This window comes from Apteryx mantelli, chromosome 9 (assembly GCF_036417845.1).
Source record: "Apteryx mantelli isolate bAptMan1 chromosome 9, bAptMan1.hap1, whole genome shotgun sequence".
NCBI lineage: Eukaryota > Metazoa > Chordata > Aves > Apterygiformes > Apterygidae > Apteryx > Apteryx mantelli.
In genome coordinates, this window is record NC_089986.1 from 30,672,158 (window position 1) to 30,697,304 (window position 25,147).

The 25,147-nt window shown below is 60.0% G+C and overlaps 1 protein-coding gene across 6 annotated transcripts in view; it reads left to right on the plus strand.

Annotated features, from left to right (window-relative positions):
- The window catches only part of SNED1 (sushi, nidogen and EGF like domains 1), a 40,278-nt gene that overhangs the window by 10,679 nt on the left and 4,452 nt on the right, over window positions 1-25,147 (plus strand). For 3 of the 6 annotated variants that reach the window (XM_067302077.1, XM_067302078.1, XM_067302079.1), the window contains exons 2-25: window positions 4,179-4,466; window positions 6,476-6,616; window positions 8,059-8,221; window positions 9,920-10,045; window positions 10,303-10,416; window positions 12,285-12,398; window positions 13,243-13,356; window positions 13,505-13,621; window positions 14,076-14,201; window positions 14,527-14,631; window positions 15,156-15,269; window positions 15,682-15,798; window positions 16,489-16,605; window positions 16,720-16,836; window positions 17,148-17,261; window positions 17,344-17,517; window positions 17,734-17,847; window positions 19,024-19,137; window positions 19,789-19,902; window positions 20,025-20,138; window positions 21,031-21,327; window positions 22,996-23,179; window positions 23,290-23,402; window positions 24,496-24,774. In XM_067302077.1, coding sequence (XP_067158178.1) covers window positions 4,179-4,466; window positions 6,476-6,616; window positions 8,059-8,221; window positions 9,920-10,045; window positions 10,303-10,416; window positions 12,285-12,398; window positions 13,243-13,356; window positions 13,505-13,621; window positions 14,076-14,201; window positions 14,527-14,631; window positions 15,156-15,269; window positions 15,682-15,798; window positions 16,489-16,605; window positions 16,720-16,836; window positions 17,148-17,261; window positions 17,344-17,517; window positions 17,734-17,847; window positions 19,024-19,137; window positions 19,789-19,902; window positions 20,025-20,138; window positions 21,031-21,327; window positions 22,996-23,179; window positions 23,290-23,402; window positions 24,496-24,774 — 3,490 coding nt within the window. Of the gene's footprint in view, window positions 1-4,178; window positions 4,467-5,720; window positions 6,269-6,475; window positions 6,617-8,058; window positions 8,222-9,919; window positions 10,046-10,302; window positions 10,417-12,284; window positions 12,399-13,242; window positions 13,357-13,504; window positions 13,622-14,075; window positions 14,202-14,526; window positions 14,632-15,155; window positions 15,270-15,681; window positions 15,799-16,488; window positions 16,606-16,719; window positions 16,837-17,147; window positions 17,262-17,343; window positions 17,518-17,733; window positions 17,848-19,023; window positions 19,138-19,788; window positions 19,903-20,024; window positions 20,139-21,030; window positions 21,328-22,995; window positions 23,180-23,289; window positions 23,403-24,495; window positions 24,775-25,147 lie in introns of those variants that run through there. The other 3 variants (XM_067302080.1, XM_067302082.1, XM_067302081.1) reach the window with 3 other exon arrangements.

The window sequence follows — 25,147 nt, forward strand, 5'->3', positions numbered from 1 at the left end:
CTCAAGCACGCATAAAATAGCCCTGCTTGCCATGAGCCTCCAGGACCAGAGCTGGCGGAGGGGCTGCGGCAAAGGGGTGAGCCTTGCAGTCAGAGGGCGCGAGGTGGCTGCACCTTTGCACCCATGGGACTCCCCGGCGGAGCGTGCGGACGGATGCCCGGCTTTGCAGAGGCAGCTTGCCCCCCACCCCCGGCACAGGCATCTGCACGGCAGGCCTGCTGCTCTGCGAGGAGCCAGCAAGCACGGCTGGCGAAGCGGTGCCCTGGGAAGCCAGCGCCCTGGGAGGGTGGTTTCGCACGCCGATATCTCAGAGGAGCCCAGGGGAGCCGGGTGCCTTCCCTCCGCATGACCGGTGCGTGAATCTCGAGTGCCGAGGACTCACCTGGAAACCTTGACCCTTGAGGCTTGCCTCTAAACCCCTACCCCTCCTTCTTTAAAAGAAGAAACCTTGGCTTCGGCTCTTTCCCATCTTGCTTTAATAATGGGTAGAACGTTCCTCTGCGGACACGAAACGGTTACGAAGGGTTTGTGAAACGGGAACCGTATTCCCCTTGGTCATGGCAACAACTGCCCCGTGCTTGCACGGAGGGCCCGCCTCGCGCGCCCGCTGTCCGGTGGCTCCGCGGCACGCTCCGCTGACGGCAGCCCTCTCGCTGGGAACCTTTGTTAGCAGCCCGGAGAGCCAAGCCAGCGCAAATTAACTGTGTCAAAGCTTCCCGGGGCTGGAAACCCTTCTCGGGGACTGCGCGCGTGGATCCTCTCCAGGCCGCTCCGGGTGGGACTAAGGGGATCAGGAGTGCAGTCGCAGTGAGTTTAGCATGGTTCCTGATGTGACGCGTGTTCCCAGCTCCTTTTGTAGCATCTAAACGTGATGCTGCCTCCTTTCTCTGTGTGTGCCCAAGTCTGTGTTTGCTGTGTGGGCAGGGACTTTGCTTTCCTGGGCAGGGACTTGGGTCTCTGCTTGAGAGCCTCCTCCCCACCCTTCCGCAGGCCACGCGAGAGCCCGTTCCTCCCGCCAGGCACCCATTTCCTACCCCACTAGCCTGGTGCACAGCCCCAGCAGTTGTAAACGCAGCAGGGTCCGTGACCCACTCAGATTTCCATGCTGGAGGCCGCGTGGCCGTGCCGTGTCCCCGCAGAGAGGCCACCTGCCCCAGCAGCGCTCCACGTAGCGCATCTGTGCAACCAAAGCCAGGAAGCACAGCGGGACCCGCTAGCAGAGAGGCAGCCCCTCACAGGCTGGTTAAATCACTCCCGCGCACACTCTGGGCCCTCGGCTGTTCTCGGGGCCAGGAGGAAACTCCCTCATAGCTCAGGTTAGACGTAGCGCGGTGGCACGTGCTGGGGTGCTGTGTGCTCCTGCACGCCTTGCTGCTGGTCGCGGAGAGCCCTGCGGGCAGGGGGAGCAAAGAGGACGTGCCCGTATGCAGCAGCGACCAGGCAGCGCAAGGAGGGTGAAAGCCCTGCAGCGTTTGGTGTGTGGCAAAGAGCTTGTAGGATGTCCTCCCGAGCCAAGTGGGGGCCAGAGCATCTCCCTTTGAGCCCTTTCCCCTTGCTGCCTCTGCTTTTTCACGAGAATTTCCCCATGTCAAGAGAGGTTTTTTCCTGCCTTTCCTCTCTTGCTGCATCCCAAACCCTGAAAATAGCACTCCGACCACATGCGCTGAAGGCAGAGGCTACTTCCTCCAGCTGCATCTTGTCTCCAGGCAAATGTGTTAAAAGCCCAGGGTGATCTCAGCTCCCTTTGGGAACCTCTCCATCCGCTTTCCCCTACCCCCAGGGTGTTGCCTGCATAGGATGTCCCGTGTCTGGATGTTTTCATGCCATTGCAGAGCAGGCGAAACTCTGTTAAGTGTCCTTTTATTTATTTACTTATTTTAATGAACTCTCTGAAGCCTTGAAGATCTGCTTTTGGCCTAAAGGCGCAGATTTGGTACTTTCTCCCCAGCTGCGGCATGTGTCCCCTGTGACCCGCAGCCATAAATCAGGAGCACTGTTGTTGCTTTTGCAGCGGATGCCACGGGTTGGAAGAGGCTGCTGCTAGACACGAGAGCTCCCTTCCTTCTCACCCAGAGCTGACGTTCATGCAGCCTCCGCCGGGCTAAAAAAGGGTCAGGGCTGAGGTCCCGCCTTGGAAAGCCTTTGGGCCTTGAGCTGAAGCAACTCATCTTAATCAATGCCCCTGTGTTGATTTATGCCCGTGGAGGAGCTGTCCCCAGCCCGCTCCTCGCCGGAGCCTGGTGCTTCCCGCACAATGTTCCTGTGATTCATGGGCTGGGCCTGAATTCCTGGGCCATGACCAGCCTCTCGCACACAGAAAATTGCTTGAATCCAAAGTTTGCTCAAAAAGGCAAAACAAAACCCCAAAAATGTAACACCTGCATTTCAGCTCGAATTCCATCTACAAACAGCGTTCAGGCCTATTTCCCCTGGAATATTTTCACTGTGGGTTTTGATTTGGGCCAGAGTTCAGAGCATTCGTGGTTTCTCCTCATTCCTGAGATGTGAGATGATCTTTGTAAAGCACATGGCAGGGAAGGAATTAGCTAAGTAAGAGGGGGCTTCATTCGCAGGGCTGGTGGCAGCTTTCACCCTAGCTGGGGCTGGCTCTCCCGTGCTGCCTTTTCTGCAGCAACTGCCCGGTAGCACATTCGAGCTTGCACCCAGGATCTCGCTGGCTGTTTCCAGCCTGCTCTGCCACTCACTGCTCTGGAAGGCTGAGACATCTCAGCAGTCTGCAGCACAGGGCAGCTTCCCCAAAGGGTCACAAATCCTGTGATTTTAATTGGCACAGCTAATTAGTGCTGGAGAACGGCTTTGCACCAGCTCGGAGCCTGGTTGGGGCCTGAGGACTGCAGAGCACCTTGTTTGCAAGCCTGCGAGGGTGGTTGCTCATCCCCATGTGTCTGGCATCCCCAATTTCAACAAGAGCAGTCTACAGAGGTGCTGCCTGCAGAGGCCAAGCCAGCACCTAGGAGGCTTTTGATGGGATGGTGGTACCTGGTCACGTGGGGAAAATGAGCTGATTAGCTTAGCCGCTCGTTAGCTAGCTTGGAGCACCAGGAGAAGAACCACTGCCCCGTCCCTGCCCCTCAGCCCCAGGGCGGACTGGCTTCACCAGCTGGGTTTATAGCAGGTTCTTCTGCCTGTGGTTTCCTAGGAAGGGTCGCTCAGACACTTGCATCTCTCTCGCCGCTGCTCAGGGCTTTGAGGCCTGGCAGGGAGCCCTGAGGTTGCGCCTGAGAGCTTGGCGTTGCTTTTGTCCCTTCGCTCGGGGAAGGCAAGGGGACCCGTGTCCCCGAAGGAGAGGAAGAGGAAGCGCCTGGCAGGGGCAGCCCGAACGGCCTGGGCGCCGTTTGCTTAAACCGCCGCGGCTGCCCCAGTTTTCTCAGCTGTTCCTGCTTCCTCTGGCCCGTCTCCGGCGGGAGAACAGGGCCCGGCTTGTTCAGGCTGCCTCCGCGGACCCCCAGGCTGGCCGGCCCGCGCCGCCTTCCCGGCGAGCGAGCGAGCGAGCGAAGGCAGGAGGCGGGGGAGGCCGCTTTTCCCGTACGGGCCGTCGGCGCTGAAGCGAGGGGCACGTCTGCGCTTCAAAGGGCAGGAAGGGGAAGCGCTCCAATATTTGTGGAAGGGGGGGGCGGAATAAAAAGGTAAAAAGTGCCTCTAAAATAAGAATTCAGTCCCTCGGCCCCTGACTGCAGAGGGAGGGCAGTGCTGGCGCGTCAGAGCCTGAGAACGTCCCCAAAGAAGTGTTTGTGCTGCTCGGGACTGGCTTGCGTTGTCCTTGGTGTCTGCTCCGGGGATTCAGGCAGCCTCCAGCGCCTCGCCGCGCCCTCTGGACGTGCGGCACGCGCCCTCAGCACAGCCGGTGACAGCCCCGCCGTTGCTTTTGGGTGCCCCTGCCCTTTCGCGAGGGATTTGGCTCTGTCCCGGCTGCCCCATGCCCTGGGGCGAGCCACGGAGAGCGGATCCCGGCGGCCTGGAGGCGACGCCACGTGCGGGAACGGTGCCGGCTCGAGCCCAGGCCCGCTCTGCTCCTCGGAGATCCCACGGAAAGCGCGTGGCGGAGCAGAGCTCCGAGCGAGGGTCCCCTGTTACGCGGTGACTCTTTCGCCACCGGACCGTCCTTCCTGACTCTTCGTTGCTGTCATGCTTGCCTCTTTTTTTTCCCCCCCTCACAGGTTAACAACAACGGGATCATCTCTTTCCTGAAAGAGGTTTCCCAGTTCACGCCAGTCGCGTTCCCGATTTCCAAGGACCGGCGCGTGGTAGCAGCCTTCTGGGCGGATGTGGATAATCGGCGGGCAGGCGATGTGTATTACCGGGAGAGCAAAGACCAGGCCATCTTGGAGCGAGCGACCAAAGACATTGCACAGTATTTCCCCGAGTTCCCCGACTTCTCCGCACAGTGGGTTTTCATTGCTACCTGGTACCGAGTGACCTTCTTCGGGGGAAGTTCGTTCTCTCCAGTGAGTGGTTGGGGCATTAGCGTGGGCACCGGCGGGTGATGGGAAGCAGGTACACCACAAAATCCTGGACGGTCCTGAAGTGCCAGAGGCTGATGCTCTGTCGCTGGCCCTGGGTGAGCCAGGAGAGAAGAAGCTGGAGACATCCTCCTCTCTGTGTGCAAGCCCTTACAAATTAGGGGCAGCTATTTAGGGATTTTTTTTTTTTAAAGGAGTTTCTGGTGGAACCATAGCTTTGGCACCTTTCTTCTACAACAGCTTTGCTCATATAACATCAAATTGCTCCTGTCCCATACCTTCATAATCATGAGTGGGACTAAACTGAATCCAAAGACTCCACTCAGGTTGAGCAACCTGAAGGCTCAGCCCATTGCAAAGAAAGCTTTGTGGCACTTCTCCACTCTCCCCAGCTGGGTGGTTGCATGTAGCTGCCACCAGACTGCTCGGTGTATTCCACTGGCTGACATTCGCCTGCCGCTGCTCGCTGCAAAGGTACGGGGTGAGTGCCAGGTCTCCCAGGCACAAGTGCCCTTGCTCGCTCTTTCTCAGGGTGAGTTTGCATGTGGCCAGACCCAGATTGGGGTCCAAAGGAACTGCAAAACATCCTTGATGGCCTCTGCCTCTTCCCACACTGGACACCCCTTTATATCAACCATTTGCCATGTGGACATCTACAGCTCAGTTAGGTCCTAGCTGAGCAAAAGGGAATGCTCCCCTTTTCGTCTCATCTCCTAGATGTTCGGGTGAGAGGAACCGAATTGTAGAACTGCCTGCATTTTCCCAGTGACTAGTTGGGGGTTAGGGGCAATGAACCTGGTTTCTACTCTTGGCCATTCTGGTGATGCAGTGGTCGTCACCTCAACCCTGTTTGGTTCCTTGCTGCAACAGAACAGCACCTGTAGCACCAGCTTTGCAAAAGTAACTCCCATCCCTGTGCCCTTTTGAGGCTGGGAATCACTGGTGTCCCCCTTCTCAGGCAGCTGGATTGCATTTGCCCACCTTTGACCATGCTGAGGTCATGTGCATGGAGTCCGAATGTTGGACAGCTTACGAAAGTTGGTCTGAAAATTTCTCCCTGAATTCTTGTGCTTTCTGTTCCCCTTCACTGTAACGCATCTCTCCTGGATGAGGCTACCCTGTAGGGCTGAGCGCTTGCAGTAATCCTTCCTGGGAATCAGCTAAAGAGACTCGGCCAACATTATCTAGGACTTATTTCTAAGCTCTAGGGATCCAAAGACAAATGTATGTATTTAAATAAAAGATTTCATATTCACCCTGGAGAACCTAATGAGACCTCTGCCTTTCTTCTAGAGATCTGAGAAAGGCGTTGCAGCCATACACCACTTTTCAGTCCCCTTTCAGACCGAAGTAGCCCCATGCTGGCTGATCTGCCTTTATATGTGATTGCTGCCACTCAAGCTGTTCCTTCAGTAATGCCACTAGAAACTGGAATTTCTCTCCAAAAGGATTTGCTGCTGCCTGGACATTGGGGTCTCTTAGTCCTGAATCCAGATGAAAAGTCCCCAGCTCACAGCTTTCTGCAAACTGAGGAAGTTGGCACAAAAACATGGAAATGCTGCTTTTTGACACCGCAACAGAAGTGAGCCGTTTTGCTGCTCCTGCCCAGGCAGCTGGCAGGAGAGCTGGGACACCAGAACGCAGGCAGGAAGGGCCTAGCGTTGTCACTCCTACCGTGCCTGTGGACACTAATGTCAAGCCAGCCTGAAGCCTCTTGTGTTGGATTCCCGATGGAAAATTCTGCTGAAATCTCTTTCTCTCCTCCTTCCCCAGTCCCTGAGGAAAAAGTAATTAAACCAAACAACCTGCTCTAGTAGAAGAGGATCAGTGCTAAAAGAGACACCCCTCTGCCAAATGTTACCATCTTCCCAGTCAAGATTTCCCTCCTCGATGATTTTATTTTCTGTCCTCTCCTTTTTTGGACCACTCATTCCTTGATCATGTTCCTTTCTCTCCTTCCATCCCCTCACTGCTTTCTCCTCTTCTTCCTGCAGGTAAACACTTTCCAGATAGTCCTCATCACAGATGGCAAGCTCTCCTTCACCATCTTCAACTATGAGTCCATCACCTGGACCACGGGTATGCACGCCAGCAGTGGGGGGGACTTTGCTGGGCTTGGCGGCATCGCAGCTCAGGTAAGCAGTGAATACAGTCCATCGCTCCCAGGTAGCACATGAGCCCTACGAGCCCATTGCTGCTGTATGTTTTTACTACATTTTTTATTTGTTACTGGCAGCACAAAGCAGCCAAGGGATTTTTGGTGGTGACTCTGTTTCTCCCTCCTCTCGCTTTTTTTTTTTTTTTTTTAGTTCTTAAATATCCTTGTGTTCTCTCATTCCCAAAGCTGAGACCATATAGGGCACTTTGTTATAATGAAACCACAGTTCTTTTCCTTGGCTGCTGCCTCTTAGTTCCTTTTCCTTCCTAACCTCAGACTTTAAGAGCAGCTCGGCAGCTGCTGCAGCCAGCACAGCTTTCACTTGTATTTTTATTTCATCATTTTGTGTTGTTGTGTTTAAGAAAAAAAAAAAAAAGCAGTACCCTTTCGGATGTGTGAATTTACCACCAGTTGATGTGTCCTTGGCTCCCTGCCTGCAAGTCTGCAGCAAGCAGGAAATTGCAGGTGTAAAGGAAACGGACACGTTTTGAATCCCAGAATTCAATAGTGCGGATTTTATGGATGTAAACAGAACAGTAACCGCACACCTTGGAAAGTGGACAGCACTTCAGGAACACCCCACCCTCACACCAGCCAAAGAGAAGCGGAAACCTCAAGGGGAAAAAAAAAAACCCTCGCCCAGTGTCAGTCTGTTACCGAGTCTGCAGAAGCGTGCTGCAAGCTGGGCCCGGGGTGGCCAAGCGCCTTTGCTTTTACGCCCAGTTGTTGTCCCTGTGCGTGGATGAGGCTGATCACACGGTCGCCCCGTAGCTGAGGTTGGAAAGGATCTCTGGGGATCGTTTAGTGCAACCCCCCTGCTCCCATTAGGGTCAGCTAGAGCAGGCTGGCGTGGTGCTCCCTCTGCTCGTGGGTGCACCAGATCCCCTCGTGGCAGGGAAGGATCATGTCCCCATGCTGTGCTTTGTACCGCTCTCCCCAGGAAGGCGCTGGTGACGTCCAGGTTGGATCGAGCCTTAGGAGGGAGTTAGGTACCAAAATTCCCAGGCCAGATGAACTGGTCAGGCTGATCCGTGATGCACCTTGCACGAAGGAGCCCTCCCAGGCTGTGCTCCGGCCCTGCCAGCTTGTAGTGTCACCTGGCCACACGTGTCCCCATCACGCACTAAACAGTCCTGCCGTGGCAGGTGGGTCTCCCCACAGAGACAGAAGAAGGTCAAAGAAGTCTGGGTGGTAACAGTCTCGTGTGGTCCCTGCAGATACCCCATCCGAACAAGCCTTGCGCTGGGGATCCCGTGGCCTCGGTGCTAAACGAACAGGTTGGCGAGCCTGTCGAGCAGGGCCATGATGCTGCCAGCAGAGGAGCTGAGCTCCCGCAGTGAAGAGCCCTCTCGCCTCCACCCACCTGAGTTCCCTTTTTATGTACTGATGTCTTTCTACTCTCTGCCCTTGTCCTCCCAGGCAGGTTTTAACGCTGGTGATGGAAAGCGCTACTTCAACATCCCCGGATCCCGCACTGATGACATCGCTGACGTGGAGATGACGACAAATGTGGGTATCCCCGGGCGCTGGGTGTTCAGAATCGATGATGCCCAGGTGCAAGTGGGGGGCTGCAGCAATACAAGTAAGAGGACAGCAGTTAGGTTTATTTAACACCCAACCCAACCCCAAACTGTTCTCCAGCCCTGTCTTTCCCTGCCTCGACCCCCACCCCCATCTCCCTCCCCAAGGGGAGAGAGCAGCAACCCATGGGATGGAGGAGACTCCATCAAAGGGCTTGGGGTGGGAGGGAAGGCAGTGATGGGGAGACCATCCTTGGAGCCGCCAGCCCTGTGCACGGCTGCAGGAAGCCCACAGGGCATCAGTGGCATGACACAACCAGTGGGAGCTGTTTTCCTACTGCTTTATGCCCTGGGATTGCCAAACTTGTTTGGGGCCCGGCCATTTGTGCTGCGGTCAGTCATGTTGGGAGGCCGTGGCTGAGCGTGGCTCTCTGGGGGTGCCGGGTTGGTGACAAGGAGCCCTGGAGAGTGACAGTACAGAGCTGTGCCCGGAGGAGAAACACTGATCTAACTGAGGAAGAGGCAGGGCCATGGTCAACCCCAGCCAAGCCACAGAAGCGGGGAGAACTTCTCCCTTCTTGCTACCGGGCTGAATCGGGCCTGTCTTCATGGTGGGCCTGAAGTGACTGAATGGCCAGCCCTCTTCCCAGGGTCTGAGGAAGAGCTGGGGCTGGGAGGAGGCTGGCCCCGCACGTGCCGTGGCAAGGGGCTGCACCCAAAGGCTACCTCTGTACTGGTACCCCAGGGTGAGAAAGGGGCTGGAAGAGCAAATGGGGAGGGAAGGGAAATCTTCAAGATAAAAGCAGGGGCAGCGATGCCTGAGGAGCAAGGAGGGGTGCTGGGGAGGAGGTTAGGGCGCACGTGTGGCATTTCATGGGCCCCACAGCCAGGGCAAAGCACGTGGGGCCAGCACCCTCAGGGAGGTTGGTCCGCCCCAGCCGTAGATTAGTCCGTCCCGCAGGCCCAGAGACCTCAGAGGTGGCTCCTGCCCGGGGACGCCGGCAGCGAGCAGTGCGGAGGGCAGTGCCTTCAGCCGGCCGCAGGGTCCCGTGCCACCGCGGCAGCCCGCGGGGCTCCAGCGGGGCCGCCTGGCCTCGGCGGGGGATCGGGGAGCGTGGCCACAGGAGGGTGGGTGGGTGGGTGGGCGGGCGTCCTGGGAGGGCCGGGCCGCGCTCTGCGACTGCCTGCCTGCCTGCCTCGGGGCTCTCCCGACACATCCCCCGTGGAGCCACTGACCTCCTGTTCCTTGTCCCTGTTCCACCCTGGCTGTGTTTTCTTACCTGCTAATCTACGTGTGTTTTGTATTACCTGTGGGTTTGCTTTATACAGGTTCCCCCGTCCCTCTTTCCCTTCAGCCCCGTGATAAACAAGGGCTGGCCGTGTAACGCTCCGCGTTTATCCTCTCCTCCGCCGCGCGGGACAGCTCCCCATGGAGCTAACCCCGCGTACCCCCGTGCCTCTCCCCCTGCTGCAGCAGGAGTAAAAGCACTTACCTCCCTCACGGGGAGCCTGTGAGGAGCAAATCCTGCCCCGCCGCGAGGCGCTCGGCCCCTGAGGGCTTCCTAAGCACCCTAGAGAGCCAGGTTACGAGAGCGAACCTCACGCACGGACAACGTGGCGCTGCCGGGGGCCTGCGGATGGTGCTGGCGAAGGGGCCGGAAGGGCACGGGGACGGCCCCCCGGTGCTCGCCTCGCCGCAGGGCAGCGCGTGAGCCCTCCCGAGGGCGTGCTGTTAACGAAGGGCCCGCCTGTCTCCCCAGCCTCCGTGTGCCTGACGCTGCGGCCCTGCCTGCACGGGGGAAAGTGTATTGAGGACTGCATCACGGGGAATCCCTCCTACACCTGCTCTTGCCTAGCAGGCTTTACGGGAAAGAGGTGTCATATAGGTGAGTGCTGCCGCTGAGCCCTCATCTCTGTCCTTCTGCTTCGAGGGCCTCGCTGCAATCTCCCCTACCTGTGTCGCCCCGGCAGTCTGGAGGGAGCAGGGTCCATTCCTGTCTGCCCGGTTCATGCCTTCCAGCCAGCATCACCGCTTGCAGCAGGGTCGCTTGCGGCCGATCTGTGTTTTCCTATGGCTGTTTCTTTCTCTGCCAGGAGGAAGCTCTCCCTGAGCTCCTGTCCTCCCCTCGCTACTCTTTTTCAGATGTGGACGAGTGTCTCTCCCACCCATGCCAAAATGGAGCCACCTGCATCAACAATGTCAACAGCTTCAGCTGCTCCTGCCCTCCGGGCTTCAAGGGTGCCAGCTGCGAGATCGGTGAGTGAAGGGCAGCTGGGCAGCCCTGCACGGAGACGTGGCAGCGGAGCGGAGCGGGTCAGGGCAGGCTCTTCACTGCACTTGAAGAGATCAGTGTCCGTCATCCCAGCAGGTGGGAAGGGTGGGAGTGCTGGGCATCCTGGGTCTGGCTGTAGCGCTGTGTTGCCTCCTGCCTGCAGAGTCTGGGCCTGAGGGCACCTGGAGCCTGGGAGAACGTATCCAGCTGCATGAGAAGGAGATGCGTGCACCTTGGTGCCTCCTCTTTGTAACTGGATGCTGTGCAAATGGATGCAAGGGAAAAGCTCAGGGCTGTGATGCCAGGCTCAGCCCCAGAGGCAGTGGAGAGGCAACCAAATGGCCTGTTCTCAGGTGCCTGCTATTCAAGGGGATTGTGCCCCCTTAATGTCATCTGCCTGCCGTGCCCACTGTTAGTGCCTGCAGGTGGGGAGGGGAGAGCAGGGTTTGTCTGGGCCAGCTGGGGAAGGGTAACTCTTAGACACTTTCTAAGAGTCCAGACTAAGTGATGACAGCCAGATCCTCTCCTGCAGCCTTTCTGCCGTGCGTAGTGGCCAGCTGCTGCTAGACCCATGAGTGCCTGTAGAAAAGGGTCTGCTTGCCATGGGAAGCCCCAGGCTGGGGGGTGCTGCTGCTCTGGAGAGGCTCTTAGATGCCAGGGTTCATGCGGCCGGCGGGAGCCGTGCCGAGCGCTGCGACAGGCACCGAGCGCTGCAATCTTGGATTTCAACTTGCTGAAAGCAAAGGAAACTTTGCTCTGGCTGTGAGTGCTTCCTGCCGCTGGCAGCCTGCTCCGAGGAGAGCTCATCTCGGCATTGCTGCGGGAAACTCTCCCCGCCACCTCTCCCTTATTGAAACAAGCTGGCTGTTAGTACTTAAACAGAAGTCCCAGAGGCCCCGCTCTGTGCGAGGCTTTCGCAGGTGACAGTTTGGTCCCGAGCCCTTTGAAGTCGCTGGGAACTTGCCCAGTCTCCTTACAGCCTCGCGCCCGGCTCATCTCCTGATGAGTCAGTGTTAATCCAGACAGCAACATCACCAGGGAAAAAAAGTCATCTACCCGGCCCTCACAGCACCTCTCCGCTCCTGTGGGCGGGGGGACGGCAGCAAGGGCTGATTTCCAAAGTGCTTGGTGAGCGCTCAGGGAAGCGGGAGCCAGATTTCCACAAGAGCAGATGGAAGTCTAGGTACCACAAATATGGGAGAGGAGAGGCGAGGACAGCGTCTGAGCTCTGCGGCCGGGATTCCCAGGAGCTGCCTCAGAGCCCACAGCCCAGGCCCGCAGTGGCCTGCTTCCCCCACCGTCGGCCTCTGCTTGCCGCCGGGAAGTGCTGCCAAGCGTTTGGCTCCCGGCGAGCCTCTCTTCTGGTGGAGAGGGAGCGCAGAGAGTTTACTTTTGGGGAAGGGAGAGAGAAACACCCAGTGTCTCACACCAGCATCCAAAAAGAGAAGCTGGATGAAAGGGCTGCGCTGTCCAAGGGAGGGTTCTTGTCCCGTTTGTGGTGCCAACTGTGTGCTGTGCCTGGCTCTTCCCACCTTGCACATCCCGAGCCAGCCTTCGCAGGAGCAAGGGCGACGGGGAGAACGTGCTGGGAAGGCACAGAGGTTGCTGGAAAGAGCTCCAGCTCGGGATGCAAGTGCTGTCCCCCACTGCAGTATGTTTTGGGCAGCTCGGATTTGCTCCTTCTGCAGCAAGCAGAGTGGGAGGCACAGCACCTCTCCCCGCTCTCAGGGTCTCTGCTCGTGGTGGGTTCGGTGTTGCGGCCTGGGTGCGTGGCCTCACTAGCAGAAGATGTTTTGCGCTGGTCCTGCGCCTGGATTTATTCCCCCTTCTTTTCTTTGGTGTCCCGCTGCAGAAGAGTCGCCGTGTGAAGCCAAGGTGTGCCAGAATGGCGGGAAGTGCCAGGTGGCAAATGGGACCGCGGTGTGCTTGTGTCAACCGGGATACATGGGAGAAGACTGCGAGACAGGTGGGGACCAGCGGGGCAGGAGCCGGCACGGGAGGGAACGTGACATCTCATGCTTCAGCATGCTACCTTCCCTCCCCAGCTTCACCGTCTGGCCTTGTTCCTCTACCCCCAGCTGTATTTTGGGGAGGGTAGAGGTCTGCATCGCTGTTTACATGGCACTGATTTTGCAGTGCATCACCTTCCCCCCTTCCAGCCTAAAGCACCATCCTTGTCTGCCACCGCTGACAAGTGGAGAGTCCTAGGGGAGAGAAGGGGTAGTGCTTACATCCCATGGATGAGGGTCAGGAGCAAAAGTGATGATGGCTGCCTGAGAGGGACGCGATAAGAAGGACAGGATGGTCCCTAGGAGTGAGAAGGATAGCATCTGGGAAAGGCAGGGCAACGTCTGGGTGCCTCTGCAGGAGCGTTCAGGGTTGTTCCCTTCGAGGCCGTACTGAAAGAGAAGCGGGCTGGAAATCGAGTGCCTGGCAGTTGGTTTAAATTCCAGCAAGAGTTAGGGGAAGTGTGTGTTAACACCCTGCCCCAGCGTGCTGACCAAGCAAGCAACAAAACAGTCCGGAGCTCCATACGTCTGCAGGCAGCTGGTGTTCCTATGGGTAGCGTGCGGAGCAGCGGGGAGGTTCAGCGCTCCCCACGGGCCCTGTGGCACGTGCAGGGCAGGAGGGGAGACCTCAGGGAGGGGGAGGCATTCCCCTGGAATGGGCCTTAGGGCAGCTCCCTGGGAAAGCGCTCTCGTCCGGATATGTCCAGCGGTAAGAGCCAGGATGGGAGCAGCTAGAGAGAGCCGGCAGCTGGCCGATGTCTGAGCGCGTGTCTGATCAGCCCTTCCTGCCTTCCCTTGCAGAGGTGAACGAGTGCGAATCCAGCCCGTGCCTGAACGGAGGGCACTGTGTCAACCTGGTCGATAACTACACGTGCGTGTGCCTGGAGCCCTTCGTGGGACAGCGCTGCGAAATAGGTGCTTGCTCCCTCCTGCTCCCAGGGGCAGCCCATGGCAGGGGCTGAGGCTTCGTCCCCAGGGCGTCTCCGGCCCTCTTGGCCCTTGCAGCCGCTCTGTGGGGATCCAGCCTGCAACCCGGCTCTTCTCACTGCTTTCTCCCTTTTAGATCCTTCCTCCTGCGAGGACCGGAGCTGCAGGAACCGGCAGACGTGCAACTACATCCGTCCCGGACGCTACATCTGCACGTGTTCCCCGGGTTATTACGGCAACAACTGCCAATATGGTGAGCAGAAGAGCACCTCATCGGCTAGCGTGGGCCAAAGCAGCTCGGCTGCAGGCAGTCAGGCCAGACCTGGCTCAGAGGCCCTGGGGCATGGAGATTAGACACCAGGTTTCCTAAGGGAGGTGGTTGTAGCAAAGCTGGGCTTTGTGGCAGGAAGATACAAAGGGCCCGGCCTTCCTGAGAAGGAACTAGAGAGAGGCTGCTTCAGCCATGGGTCCTGCCAAAAGCCTTGGTCGTTGGAGCGCTGGCAGGCAGCAAGCGCAGCGGGGTTGTGGTGGGGCCTGGGGTGAACTTCCTTCCTTCACAGCTGCCCAGTCGTAGTGACCTGCAGACTGTTTGGAAAGAGGCATCCCTGACATTAAGCTGTCAGACCAGATTTGCTCCATGTGCCCTGGAAACAGTGTTGTAGCCCCAGGCTCACGCTTCTCCAGCTCAACCTCTTTTCTGCCGGCAGGTGGGCCCCGGGTGCCCAGCGCCTGCCTCTCCAACCCGTGCCAGAACGAGGGCAGCTGCCTGGAAATGGAGCAGGGCTACGTCTGTGAATGCCGGGAGGGCTACACCGGGCAGGACTGTCGCGACAGTGAGTACCTGGGGTCTTTCCAGTGGGTTGTCGCATCTCTAGGGGAGCCCTCCCAGGTGGGTTTGCCTGTTCCCTAGCAAGAAGCAGCCCCGGCAGAGCCCATACGTAGCTCCTGGGCTGAACAGTGGTCCATGTCTCCGAGAAGAGGCTGCTAGCACAGCACCTCTTAGCAAGGTACCACCTGGACATCTGACAAGGCTTGTGGCAGCAGTTCACCTGAACTCCCCTCCCAGGTGACATCCAACGGTGTCACTCGGCTACCCAGCCCCATGAATACAAGCCCAGCAGACGGGATCCTGGAGAGCTCCCTTCTCATCTCTTCCAGAGCTGTCCGAGGGCTGCGAGTGCCGCAACGGGGGCAGCTGTCTGGAGGGGAACGTCACCATCTGCCAGTGCCCACCAGGGTATTTCGGTCTCCTCTGTGAATTCGGTAGGTGAAGGCTTCTTGCTCAGTGCTCAGACTTTCTGTGTTTGCTCCCTCTCCTGGATGTTAAGGCCAGCCAGACTCCAGGCAAGCACTGGATGGCTCGGCCTGTGCCCAAAGCTAGCATGGTGCCTTGGTGCCATGGGATTGCTCTGAATCTGAGCCACATATGCAAGATGGGGCTGGGGAACACTGTCATAGAAACACCTCCTCGGGGTGAGGAAACAACGCCTCTGTCTCTGTTGCTCCACCTGGAGTCGTGCCTTCCCCAGCTGCTGGACCTAGCCTAGCTTCTCCCCACGGAGAAGGAAACTGTAGCCTAAACACATGCTAGCTCCAGAGCTCTCTGTGCATCCAGAATAGCCCTCGCGATCTGCGTGGGCTGCAGGGTGGGGACACCTCTCCCGACTCCGCAAAGTTAAGAAACTCCTCTTGCTGACCTGTTTCCGGCCAGGAGGCCCTGGCTGCTGCGTTGTTGTTCTACCGCGATTTAGCTAACAGAGGCGGGCTCTTGCCGTGTGTTCTTACAGAAGTGACCGCCACGCCGTGCAATGTGAACACGCAGTGTCCGGACGGCGGGTACTGCATGGAGTATGGCGGGAGCTACCTGTGCGTGTGCCACACCGACTACAGCACCAACCACAGTGAGTCTGCTCGGCAGGGACGCAGCAGCGGGGAGGGGGGTGCGCGCGAAATCCAGGGGTAAGCACAGGGCTTATCCTGCGTGGGGTGAAAGCGGCTGCAGGATCTGTACCAAAGAGAGAGGTGTTGCAGGAGTGGCAGGGTAGAGGGCAGAGCTGAGGTCAGGGAAATCAGGGCTGGTGTTTGCTGGGGGACATGAGTACTTCTTGCTTAGCGCTGACCGCAGCCCACCTCCGTGCCTGCGCCCCCAGCAGCATGGGCTGGCTGGATGAGCTGTGGCCACGTCGGCTGAGGAGCAGGTGAAACGCACCGTGGGCAGGATCCTGTTCAAAACTATCTGCGCGTTACCCCGGGGGAGCAGCTCTCACACGCTGCTCATACGTCCTCTGTGACACCCCGTGTCTGGCTTTGCAGCGATGCCGTCCCCCTGCGACTCGGAGCCCTGCCTGAACGGGGGGTCCTGCGAGGTTCATGACGACTCGTACACCTGCGAGTGTCCTCGAGCCTTCCTCGGCAAGCACTGTGAGAAAGGTACCCAACACAAAGCTCCCCTGTTAGCGTGGGGAACTGCAGGTGGGCGGGAGAAGAGCTTGGCCCCGTGTCGGCATCCGTGGAAAACAAATGACTGCACACCAAACTGAGGCCGGAACAGGGTGCAAAGTGGGTCGTCCCACCTCGCAGAGTGGAGCGAGGATTGCCTGGCTCCTTTCAGGGCCCCTGGTGGTTGCGGCAGCCAGTCCGGCTGCCTGTATTTCCCATACCGTGGGTGACTCTCAACCTTTGGTGTTCAAGCCTTTTACTTGCCTGAGCTACAGGCCTCAGGAGCAGCAAGGAGCCCCCTAGCACCTGCGACGGCTCCGTGGTCCCCGAGGCCCCAGTACACATCGCTACATAGCTGTCGCTTTAGTTGCTGCTGGGGTAGGAGCCAGATGTTGTTTCACAGCACCACTAAGGCCGGGAGGGAGCAGGACTGGCCATGCTTTCAAACCCAAAGGGTGAACTCCGGCGTGCTTGGACCCTTCGCCAGCATGGTCTAGTGTTCCTCGGTGCTGTGAGATTTGGGCGTGCTCAGCTTTCTCTCAGTTAGACCGAGCAAGTCACCAGACGGGTTTCAGCAGGGTGTCTGGGTCGCCGGCTGGAAGAAGTAGCCCTCGAGGTGCGGGAACTGGCCCTTCCTAAAGTGCCAGCGGGCAGCTCCTGCTCTCCATGCTCTCTCTGCAGCCAGGCCGCGGCTCTGCAGCGCTGCGCCTTGCCGCAACGGGGGCACCTGCAAGGAGGCCGACGGCGAATACCACTGCGCCTGCCCCTACCGCTTCACCGGCAAGCACTGCGAGATAGGTACTGCCCTGCAAGGACCTCACCTGGTTCTCCGGCTGCCTCCCTCGCCCGGGGAGGAGGGAGGCGGCATCATCCTGCTCGCTGCTTAACTTTCCTCGTGCCCTGTGCTCGCAGGTAAACCGGACCCCTGCGCCTCGGGGCCCTGCCAGAACGGGGGCACCTGCTTCCACTACATCGGCAAATACAAGTGCGACTGTCCCCCCGGGTACTCCGGACGGCACTGTGAGATCGGTACGTGCGGGGAGACGAGCTGGGTGCCCCAAGCGACGGGGCCTGGGGAGGGAGAAGGGGCCGAAGGGTGAGAGTTATCAGCTTGAGCCAATAGCCGCAATCGGCGCTTTAGCAGCAAGCGAGCCTCATCACTTCATTTGAACCTCCTTCCCTATAACTTAAACCGGGCTGGGGCTGCAGAGACCAGCCCCGCAGACCCTACTCCTGCTGCAGAGCAGGGCGACGCTGGTTTGAGGGGGGAAGGTGATAATTCTCATTTCTGGGCTCTGCCAGCTCTACACCCATAGCAATTCTCTCTGCTCTTCCTGCAGTGCCTTCTCCGTGCTTCCTGAGCCCCTGTGAAAACGGCGCTACCTGCAAGGACCTTGGCGGGGACTACGCTTGCACGTGCCCCGTGGGCTACGTGGGGAAGCACTGCCAGTCTGGTAAGGGCCCCGCTCCTGCCACCGCGAGCCGGGAGCTCGAGGAGCTTCTGCCACATTCGCTCGTGCCCCTGTGTCTCCGCAGAGATCGACTGCGGCGTCCCCAACGAGGTGAAGCATGCCCAGGCCTCCTTCAACTCCACCAAGGTGGGCTCGCTGGCCGAATACCAGTGTGAGCTGGGCTACGCCCTCAGCCAGCACAACAACCCCCGCGTCTGCCGTTTGCAGGGTGTTTGGAGCGACCCGCCAGAGTGTGATGGTAAGGAGCACTGGGAAGTAGCTGAGCGCTTGGGGCACCCGTCCCAGCAGGCTGCTGCCCGGTCCCATGGCCATACTTGTTACCCTGGCCTGGGGAGCAGGGTACTACTCTGGTCCTCCCCTCCCCACGTCTGTGGGCACAGCTTTCGGAGCACCCCACAGCCTCCCAGGTTCTTTCCTCCCTCTGACTGGCTCTCCTCTGCCCCAAATCCTGCAGAGATTGATGAGTGCAGGTCCCAGCCCTGCCTGAACGGCGGCCTGTGCAAGGACCGCGTTGCCGAGTTCCTGTGTGTGTGTGAGCCGGGATACACAGGCCTCCACTGTGAGTTGGGTAAGAGAACATGAAGAATACCCTCCGGGGCCACGATGAGGGGGGGAGGAAGAGTCCCGGCTCCCCTGGGTGACCATAACAAATCCTTCCTCATCCACCGCCCTGTAGGGAACGGTGGCAGCGTGTGAATTACATGTTCAGGAGCTGGGCTGCCTAGCTTGTGTGCACCAGCTTGAATCTCCTGCCTGTGTCTGATTAGCCTGTGGTGAGGCCTCCTCTCCTGGAACCAAAGTGTTCCCCTGTGTGAAGGGATCCTGCAGCCAGCTCCAAGATGTGTTAGCAGGGAGACACTGCTCCAGATCAGGTAGAGGAGTAGCTGAGGCTGTGAAGGGCACATGTGCTACTTGAGTCTTGCCCACCCACGCTAGTGGATGCTGCATGGGCATCTCCATTGCTGACAGGGCTGCAGAGGACAGGGCTGAGCTGCTCAAAGCCTGCGATCCCAGGGGAACTGGGTCCAGATCCCTTGGACAGCTTTAAAGTGCCTCCCTCACCCCCAGATTCCTGCTCCTCACAGCAGAGTTTTCTGGGGAACATTTTCAATGCAATACGCTTCATTAAATGTGCTGAGACTGCTTGAAGAAGCCCCAGATTTCAGGTCTGGGTGAGAAGTGTCCCACATGGCTACGAAGTTATTGGCCAAAGGGGGAGATGCTGGAAAAACAGCTTGAAATGGTACATCTCTGTGGGGCAGAACGAGAGAGCATTCCCACCGTGGCGGTTCCTGAGGCTTGCACGCATGTGTGTGTGCATTTGTGGTCATGTGCATGCTCAGCCGTGCGCTCTTCAGTGCCGGCTGAAGGGGGACACAGAGCACAGTGACTGGTGGGACACTGTTGCAGGTGTCTCTAACAAGGTTCCTATGGGGGCTGTAGGCACCCCGTGATGCCTCTCAGCACCCAGACTTCCTCACGTGTCCTTGCTGGCCCGTTCCCACCTCCTGCCTCGTTATCCAGCTGTGGCCCACACAGGGATGGCCTGCGTGGTGCTGGGGACTTCTGGCAGTCCCAGGAGCAGGGCTGTTCCTGGCCAGCAGGCTCAAGTAACGAGTCATTTGGGGAGGGTCTGTGCCCTGCAGCAGAAACACTGTTTCTCCAAACTCTCCTCCCCTGTCGCTGGCCGGCGCTGGCCCCGTTTCTGCTCTGAACCAGTGCGTTCCCTGCCGCCTCTCAACAGAAATCAATGAATGCCAGTCGGACCCCTGCAAGAACGGCGGGACCTGCAAGGACCTCCCGGGGTCCTTCACTTGCGACTGTCCCGAGGGCTTCGTGGGGAGCCAGTGCGAAACAGGTAGGGACTTCACGGAGCAGGGCCCTTCCTGGGAATGCTAGAGGCTGTAATGTGGGCAAACCCCAGTGAGGGGACGCAGCCAGGGCCTGCAGCAAGGCAAACCGCTGGTAGCTGGTCCTGGGAACCCCACAGCTGGTGTTCAGTCTCAGCCAGCCCGAACAGATGATGCTGGGGGCACCTTGGCCTGAAGGGGCTCCTGTCTCCCCGAGTGCTGGCTGCTTGTGACTACTTACCTGTGGCTTCTGTCCACTCGGAGCATGGCCAAAACCAGTTCAGCTTGCCCTGGAGGGTTCTCCGGTGGGGAGGGAACGGCCCAAGTGAACGGTTCGCTCTGTCGGCTATGGATCTACTTTCAAAGACTTCACTCCCACTCCCGGCATCTGCTGGGGGACAAGGCCACCGCGGCATTGAGCCAGGGACTGGGGGTGCTGTAGCCACGAGTGTGGGCTTCTGCTGCAGGCCTTGCTGTGGGCAGGTGTGAGGGACCAACAGGCTGTCTTTGCGGGCTGTATTTAACCTCGGGTTGCCTGGCTGTCCCTCTGCCGTCTCGGGAGGTCACTGCTATGGCTCATGCTTTGGAGGTGGCCCCCGTGTGCTAGGGCTGAGGGGCCTTCTGCAGGCGCTTCACTGCGTGCGTCCTCTCGCCTCTAGAAGTGAATGCCTGCGAGTCAGGCCCTTGCCAAAACGGAGGGGACTGCGAAAGCTTTGGAGGCTCCTACCTGTGCGTTTGCCCGGAGGGTTTCTTCGGCTATCACTGCGAGACAGGTGAGGCGGGCTGGAGGTGGGCACAGGTACTCGGCAGCTCCCTGCGCCCCGCACGGGTTGGCCGGCAACTGCTCGGGCCTCCGGCGACGTTAACGCCGCCGGGTCTGGCTTTCCTCCCGCAGCCAGCGACCCTTGCTTCTCCAGCCCGTGTGGGAGCAGAGGCTACTGCCTGGCCAGCGACGGGAGCCATAGCTGCACCTGCAAAGTGAGCTACACAGGCAAGAACTGCGAAAAAGGTAAAGGCCCTGAGCAGCGGCGCCAGGACATGGTGAGGGGCTCGACGCCAGCGTGCCCGCCCTGCCCAGCGGTGGCCGTGTCTCCCGCTGCCGAGGGGCTCACGCTGGGGCAGGGCCACCCGTTCTCAGAGACCCGAAAGCTCAGCCATCGGGGACCGGCAGCGCTCCTCAACGTGGGCAGAGCTTGGAGCTCGCTCAGGCCCCATCGATTCCGAGGGCAGATGCCAGCAGGGCCCGATCGTGCTAGGTGCTGGGCAAGTGCTGGAGGTGCTGGGGCGAGCACGAGGGCTTTAGGCACGGGAACACCTGGGACAAATCCCTCTGGGCTCCTGGCAGCGCAAGCGCAGCGTGGGTCAGCCAGGCTGCGCGAGGAACCGGCTGGGCACGTGCTCGCGGTGCGAAGGTGATCCCGCAGGCGTGGAGGCCAAGAAGTGTGATTAAAGCCTCCAGCTGGGAGCAAAAGCATCCCCGTGGGTCTCTAATTTGCTTTAACTGATCCTTGCGGGGAGTTAATCCAGAGGAACGTTGTCTGACGTGTCCCCGTGTAGACCAGGCCGGGAAGATAGCGGACAGCACACATGTGGCGAACGCTCAGTTCTCAGCTCTGCCGCACGCTGGCTGTCCCAGCTCACCTGGGCTTTCCCCGGAGCGTGCCCAAGCCCGCTTGGGTGGCGGGCTCTCCCGGAGCAGCCCCGGCGCTTCCTGCGCGTGCCCAGCACCCAGCACGACAGCCTGTTTGCGGCCGGCGCCCGCAGGGCCTTCTGTAAGGTGCAACGAGAGAAGGAAGGGGCCCCGGCCTTCGTCCCCGCTGCTCTGCATCTCGTTGCCGGGGTCTGTTCTCTAAAGATTTATGGCATTACCTCTCCCCTTTGCTTTTGCCCACACCCTGAAGAATTGCTGCCACCAACCTCATTAAAGGTGGAAAGGGTGGAGGACACTGGTGTGTTGATTTCTTGGCACCCGCCTGAGGACGCAGTCGCCAGGCAACTGATTGACGGCTACGCCGTGACGTACGTATCCTTCGACGGCTCTTACCGCAGGACAGATTTTGTGGACCGAAGTCGTTCTGCCCACCAATTGCGGGCACTAGCCTCCGGCAGAGCCTACAATATTTCTGTCTTTTCAGTCAAACGCAACGTGAACAACAAGAACGATATCAGCAGGCCTGTCGTGCTCACCACGCGCACTAGTGAGTAGCGTCTTCGGGGGAATTCGGTTGTGAGTATGCACGCCCCTCGCAGACACGTAGGCTCGCGCCGGGACGCCGCAGCCTGCCGCGGAGCTGCCGGCCCGCGCGGCCTCCTTGCCGCCTCGGGGCCCGCCGGCTCCCGCCGCAGCCCCGTGCCTCCCCAAACCCCGTGCGGACGGGGGCACGTCTGGGGGTGCTGCCCTGCCACCCCGCTTTTCGTGCCCGGGAGGCCTGCTCCAGCCTAAAGCCGGGCCTCTCCCGCCGGACGCGGCGTCCGTCCGGTGGCGCGGCCCTGGAGTCCGGCCGAGGGCCTTTGGAAGGCCCAGAGGCTTTTCTCGTTGCTTCGGTCAGGAAAAGCAGCGTCTCGGAGAGCGATCAAGCTCCTTAGGGCTCTCCGAGCGCCTCTCCGGAGGCTAAGGCAGGGGGAACACTGCCGAGCCCTGTTTGGCAGGGAGCGCCGGGGACGGTTGGCACCCGCAGCGTCACTTACTGTTTATTACCGGGTGCAGGGAAGCAGCGGGATTTTGCAGCTCCGCGGCGCTGCTCAGTGCCCTGCGCACGCTGCGCCCCGGGGCAGGAAAGCCCCTGCTCACAAAAGTCACGTCCAGCGGGGCTCGGCACGGCAGAACCCCCCAAAAGGGCTGAGGACCCGCACAAGGCGGCAGAGCCCCCCGCTCCTCGGGGCGCGGTGACGTTGGGGCACGGCCAAACCAGCAGGGCGGTGGCGATGCCGCCGCGCGGCAGGGCGAGGGCCCCGCTGTCCTCCCAGTGCTGCCCAGCCCCGTGGGGACAGACAGATACCGCTGTGCCCTTCGTAGCACGTGCGTCGTTCCAGGTCTGACTGCACACGGCTAAAGCAGAAATCGAGGGCAGGCTGAGGATGGAAGGGGTCAGACCTGGAAAAAACCCTCGAACGAGAGGGCGAGGACAGGGGGAAGCGTACGGGCCTTACGGCCTCCCCGGTGGGCTGAGAACGGATAAAGCCACCTGCCCGCCCAGGAGCAGCGAAGCAGACACGAGGCCGAGGTGCTGGGCTGCCGCTGAGGTGCGGGCTCGCGGCCGCAAGGTCTCTCGCAGCCTGCGATGGGGTTTGAGCCAGGCCAGGCCAGGCCAGCGCGCTGTGCTCCGTTCGATCCCGGCCTGCCCGTGGCTGGCACGGAGGCCTGAGGTGGAGGAAGAGGGCACCCCAGCAAGCCCCCGCTGCGGGAAGGCCACGCTCCCAGCTCCTAGACCGGGGGCGCCGAGCATGGCAGGAGGCAGACGGGCAGACAAAAGCTCTTCCATCCTGCCTTCGTCTCCCTTCCACCCGCACAGGGCTGCCTGAGCCAGAGGGGACCGACAGCCGTGGCGGAGGGACGAGGGACCAGGCTGGGAGCGCTCCTGGTTCCCCTCTCGCTTGTGCAGGCAGCAGTGGGGAAAGGCCCAGCAGTTGGTAGCGAGTCCGGCAGCTCAGGTTGAGCGGCACTGAGCTGCTCCCCTCCATCCGAGAGCCTGGAGTGTGACCAGGCTGGCAGCTCCGCGCTAGGAAAGCTGAGCAGGAAAGGCAGGCTAGGACCCCGGTGGCTGGTGTGTGAGAGGCAGGGGACAGGGAAAGGGACGTGACAGCCCACACTTATCAGCTGCTGACCACAACGCTCTCGGCTTCTGCTCCCTGCTTGCTCCGGCCAGGACCGCGTCCGGTGGAAGGCTTTGAGATCACGAACGTGACGGCCAGCACCATCACGGTGCAATGGGCTCTCCACCGGCTCAAGCACTCCACTGTTAGTAGGGTGCGTGTCTCCATCCGCCAGCCTGGTGACCTGGAAGACCGCACTGTGGAGCTGAACAGCAGCGTGGCCAAGTACACCTTCCTGTGAGTGCCGCGGGCAGCCCGGAGGGCAGGGGTGAGCTTGCACTCGCCGAGGGAATGGGTGGTGATGGGATGAGAAACTCATCTCTTCGCATCTCCTTCCTCTTCTCCAGGGACCTGCAGCCAGGAGAGAGGTACATTGTCCATGTCACAACGCTGAGCGGCCTGGGCACTGAAGATCACCCCTCGGAGAGCCTGGCCTCAGCCCCCTTCCACGTGTGGACAAGTGAGTGGGGCCACGTGTGCCCTTAGCCTTGGGGTGGGCACTAGGTGCTCCCTCACCCCTGCAAAGGGGCTGCGCACCAGGGGCTCGTTCCTATGTCCTCCTGGCAGAGCCTGGCTCTGGGCATGGAGCAGGGATCCCAGGGCGCGATGGGTGCTGGGCGGCAGCCAGTAATGGGCAGCAGGAAAGTGCCACTTGCGGCTCAGGGAGGAAAACGTGAGCAAGCTGTCAGCCCGCTGGGCTAGCGTGGCGGGGCAGGTGCCACCAGCCCACGCAGCATCAACTGCCTTTCCGGCCCCTGTGCAGCCTCTTCCTGCCTGTGCCATGATGGCAGGACGCAGCTTGGCACCAGCGCGGGCTGGAAACCACAGGGCACAACAACCCGTGCTGGTGACATCTATCCCAGGCCCTTGGCTAAGCTTGGCCAGGACACCCAGACCAGAGGGGAGACACGCTTGTCCTCTGGCCCCCATGGAGGTGTCTCCACACTACCATCAGCCCCGGGGTAGATCCCAGAACAGCCCAAGGTCTATCAGCACCATCTTGAGCACCCTGGTCTCTACATGGATTGCTGCTTCCCCCAGCACTGGCAGGCCTGGCCCCACAGCCCCGTTGGGTGCCCCCCGCAGCACTGCTTCCAGGGATGCAGGCAGCTGCCATGGCTTGTGTCCCCTGGGAAGGGGAGGCGATGTGCCTGCACAGCCTCCCCCACCGGATGTTGTTTACGGGCCAAAACCAGCACGAGCTCAGCCCTGTGCAGAGCCCATATAGGCCTGACTCATCCCCTGATTTATGGCAGCCTGAGGGCAAGCGCCAAAGCCAGCTGCTAGTGTAGAGCAAGGCTTCTGCCCTGCTCCCTCTCCTTGCTCAGAGCCAGTGCTGGGTGGCCTCCTGGCCCCTCTTCCCAGCTGGAGCAGGGTTGAGGCCTGCTGAGGGGCTTTGCAGGTGAAGAGCTGCTGGGCTGAGGCACAGCCAGGCAAGGTAGGGCCCCGTCAAGCTTGCATGGGCATTGAGGTGGTGTGTAAGCAAACAGGGCGGTCGCTACTCAAGGACCCCAGCTCCAGCCCTCTTTCTCTCCGCTTGCCTTCTCCTCCAGGACCTCTTCCTCCAAGAAACCTCACCGCCTCCCGCGTCAGCGCCACCTCTGTGTACATGACGTGGGAGCAGCCGCCTGCCGGCGCCGTGGAGGGGTACATCATCAACGTCACCACCGCCCAGAGTGTCAAGAGCCGCTACGTGCCCAACGGGAAGCTGGTGTCCTACACTGTGCGGGACCTGCTCCCCGCACAGAGGTACCGCCTGTCTGTGACAGCCGTGCAGAACACGGAGCAAGGCCAGGTGCACAGTGAACCCATCCACCTCTACATCACCACCCGTGAGTGCCCAGCGCGCTTTCCAGCACCCCTGGGGAGCCCTGCACCAGGGCTGGGGTGGAGCAGGGTGGTAGCAGGTTTGCTGTGGTGAGAGGGAGGAGATGGGCTAACGGGAAAGGCAAAACTGGTCAACTGAGAGCAGGCAAAATGGGGCCCGAGGACTTGCTGCTCCAGAAACGGGTGCCTGCGGCAGGCTGTTGGTGTGGGACGTAGGCCCCCTGCAAAGGGAGGCAGCAGGTGCTTGATGCTGCCTCCATCACCAACTCACAGAAGCAGAGTTACAGCTCGGTGATGCTCCATGGGGGGGGGGAAGGACCAGCACTTGCAACCCAGGTGGTGGTGCGGGCACGCGGAGGGTGTGCACGCATTTCAGAC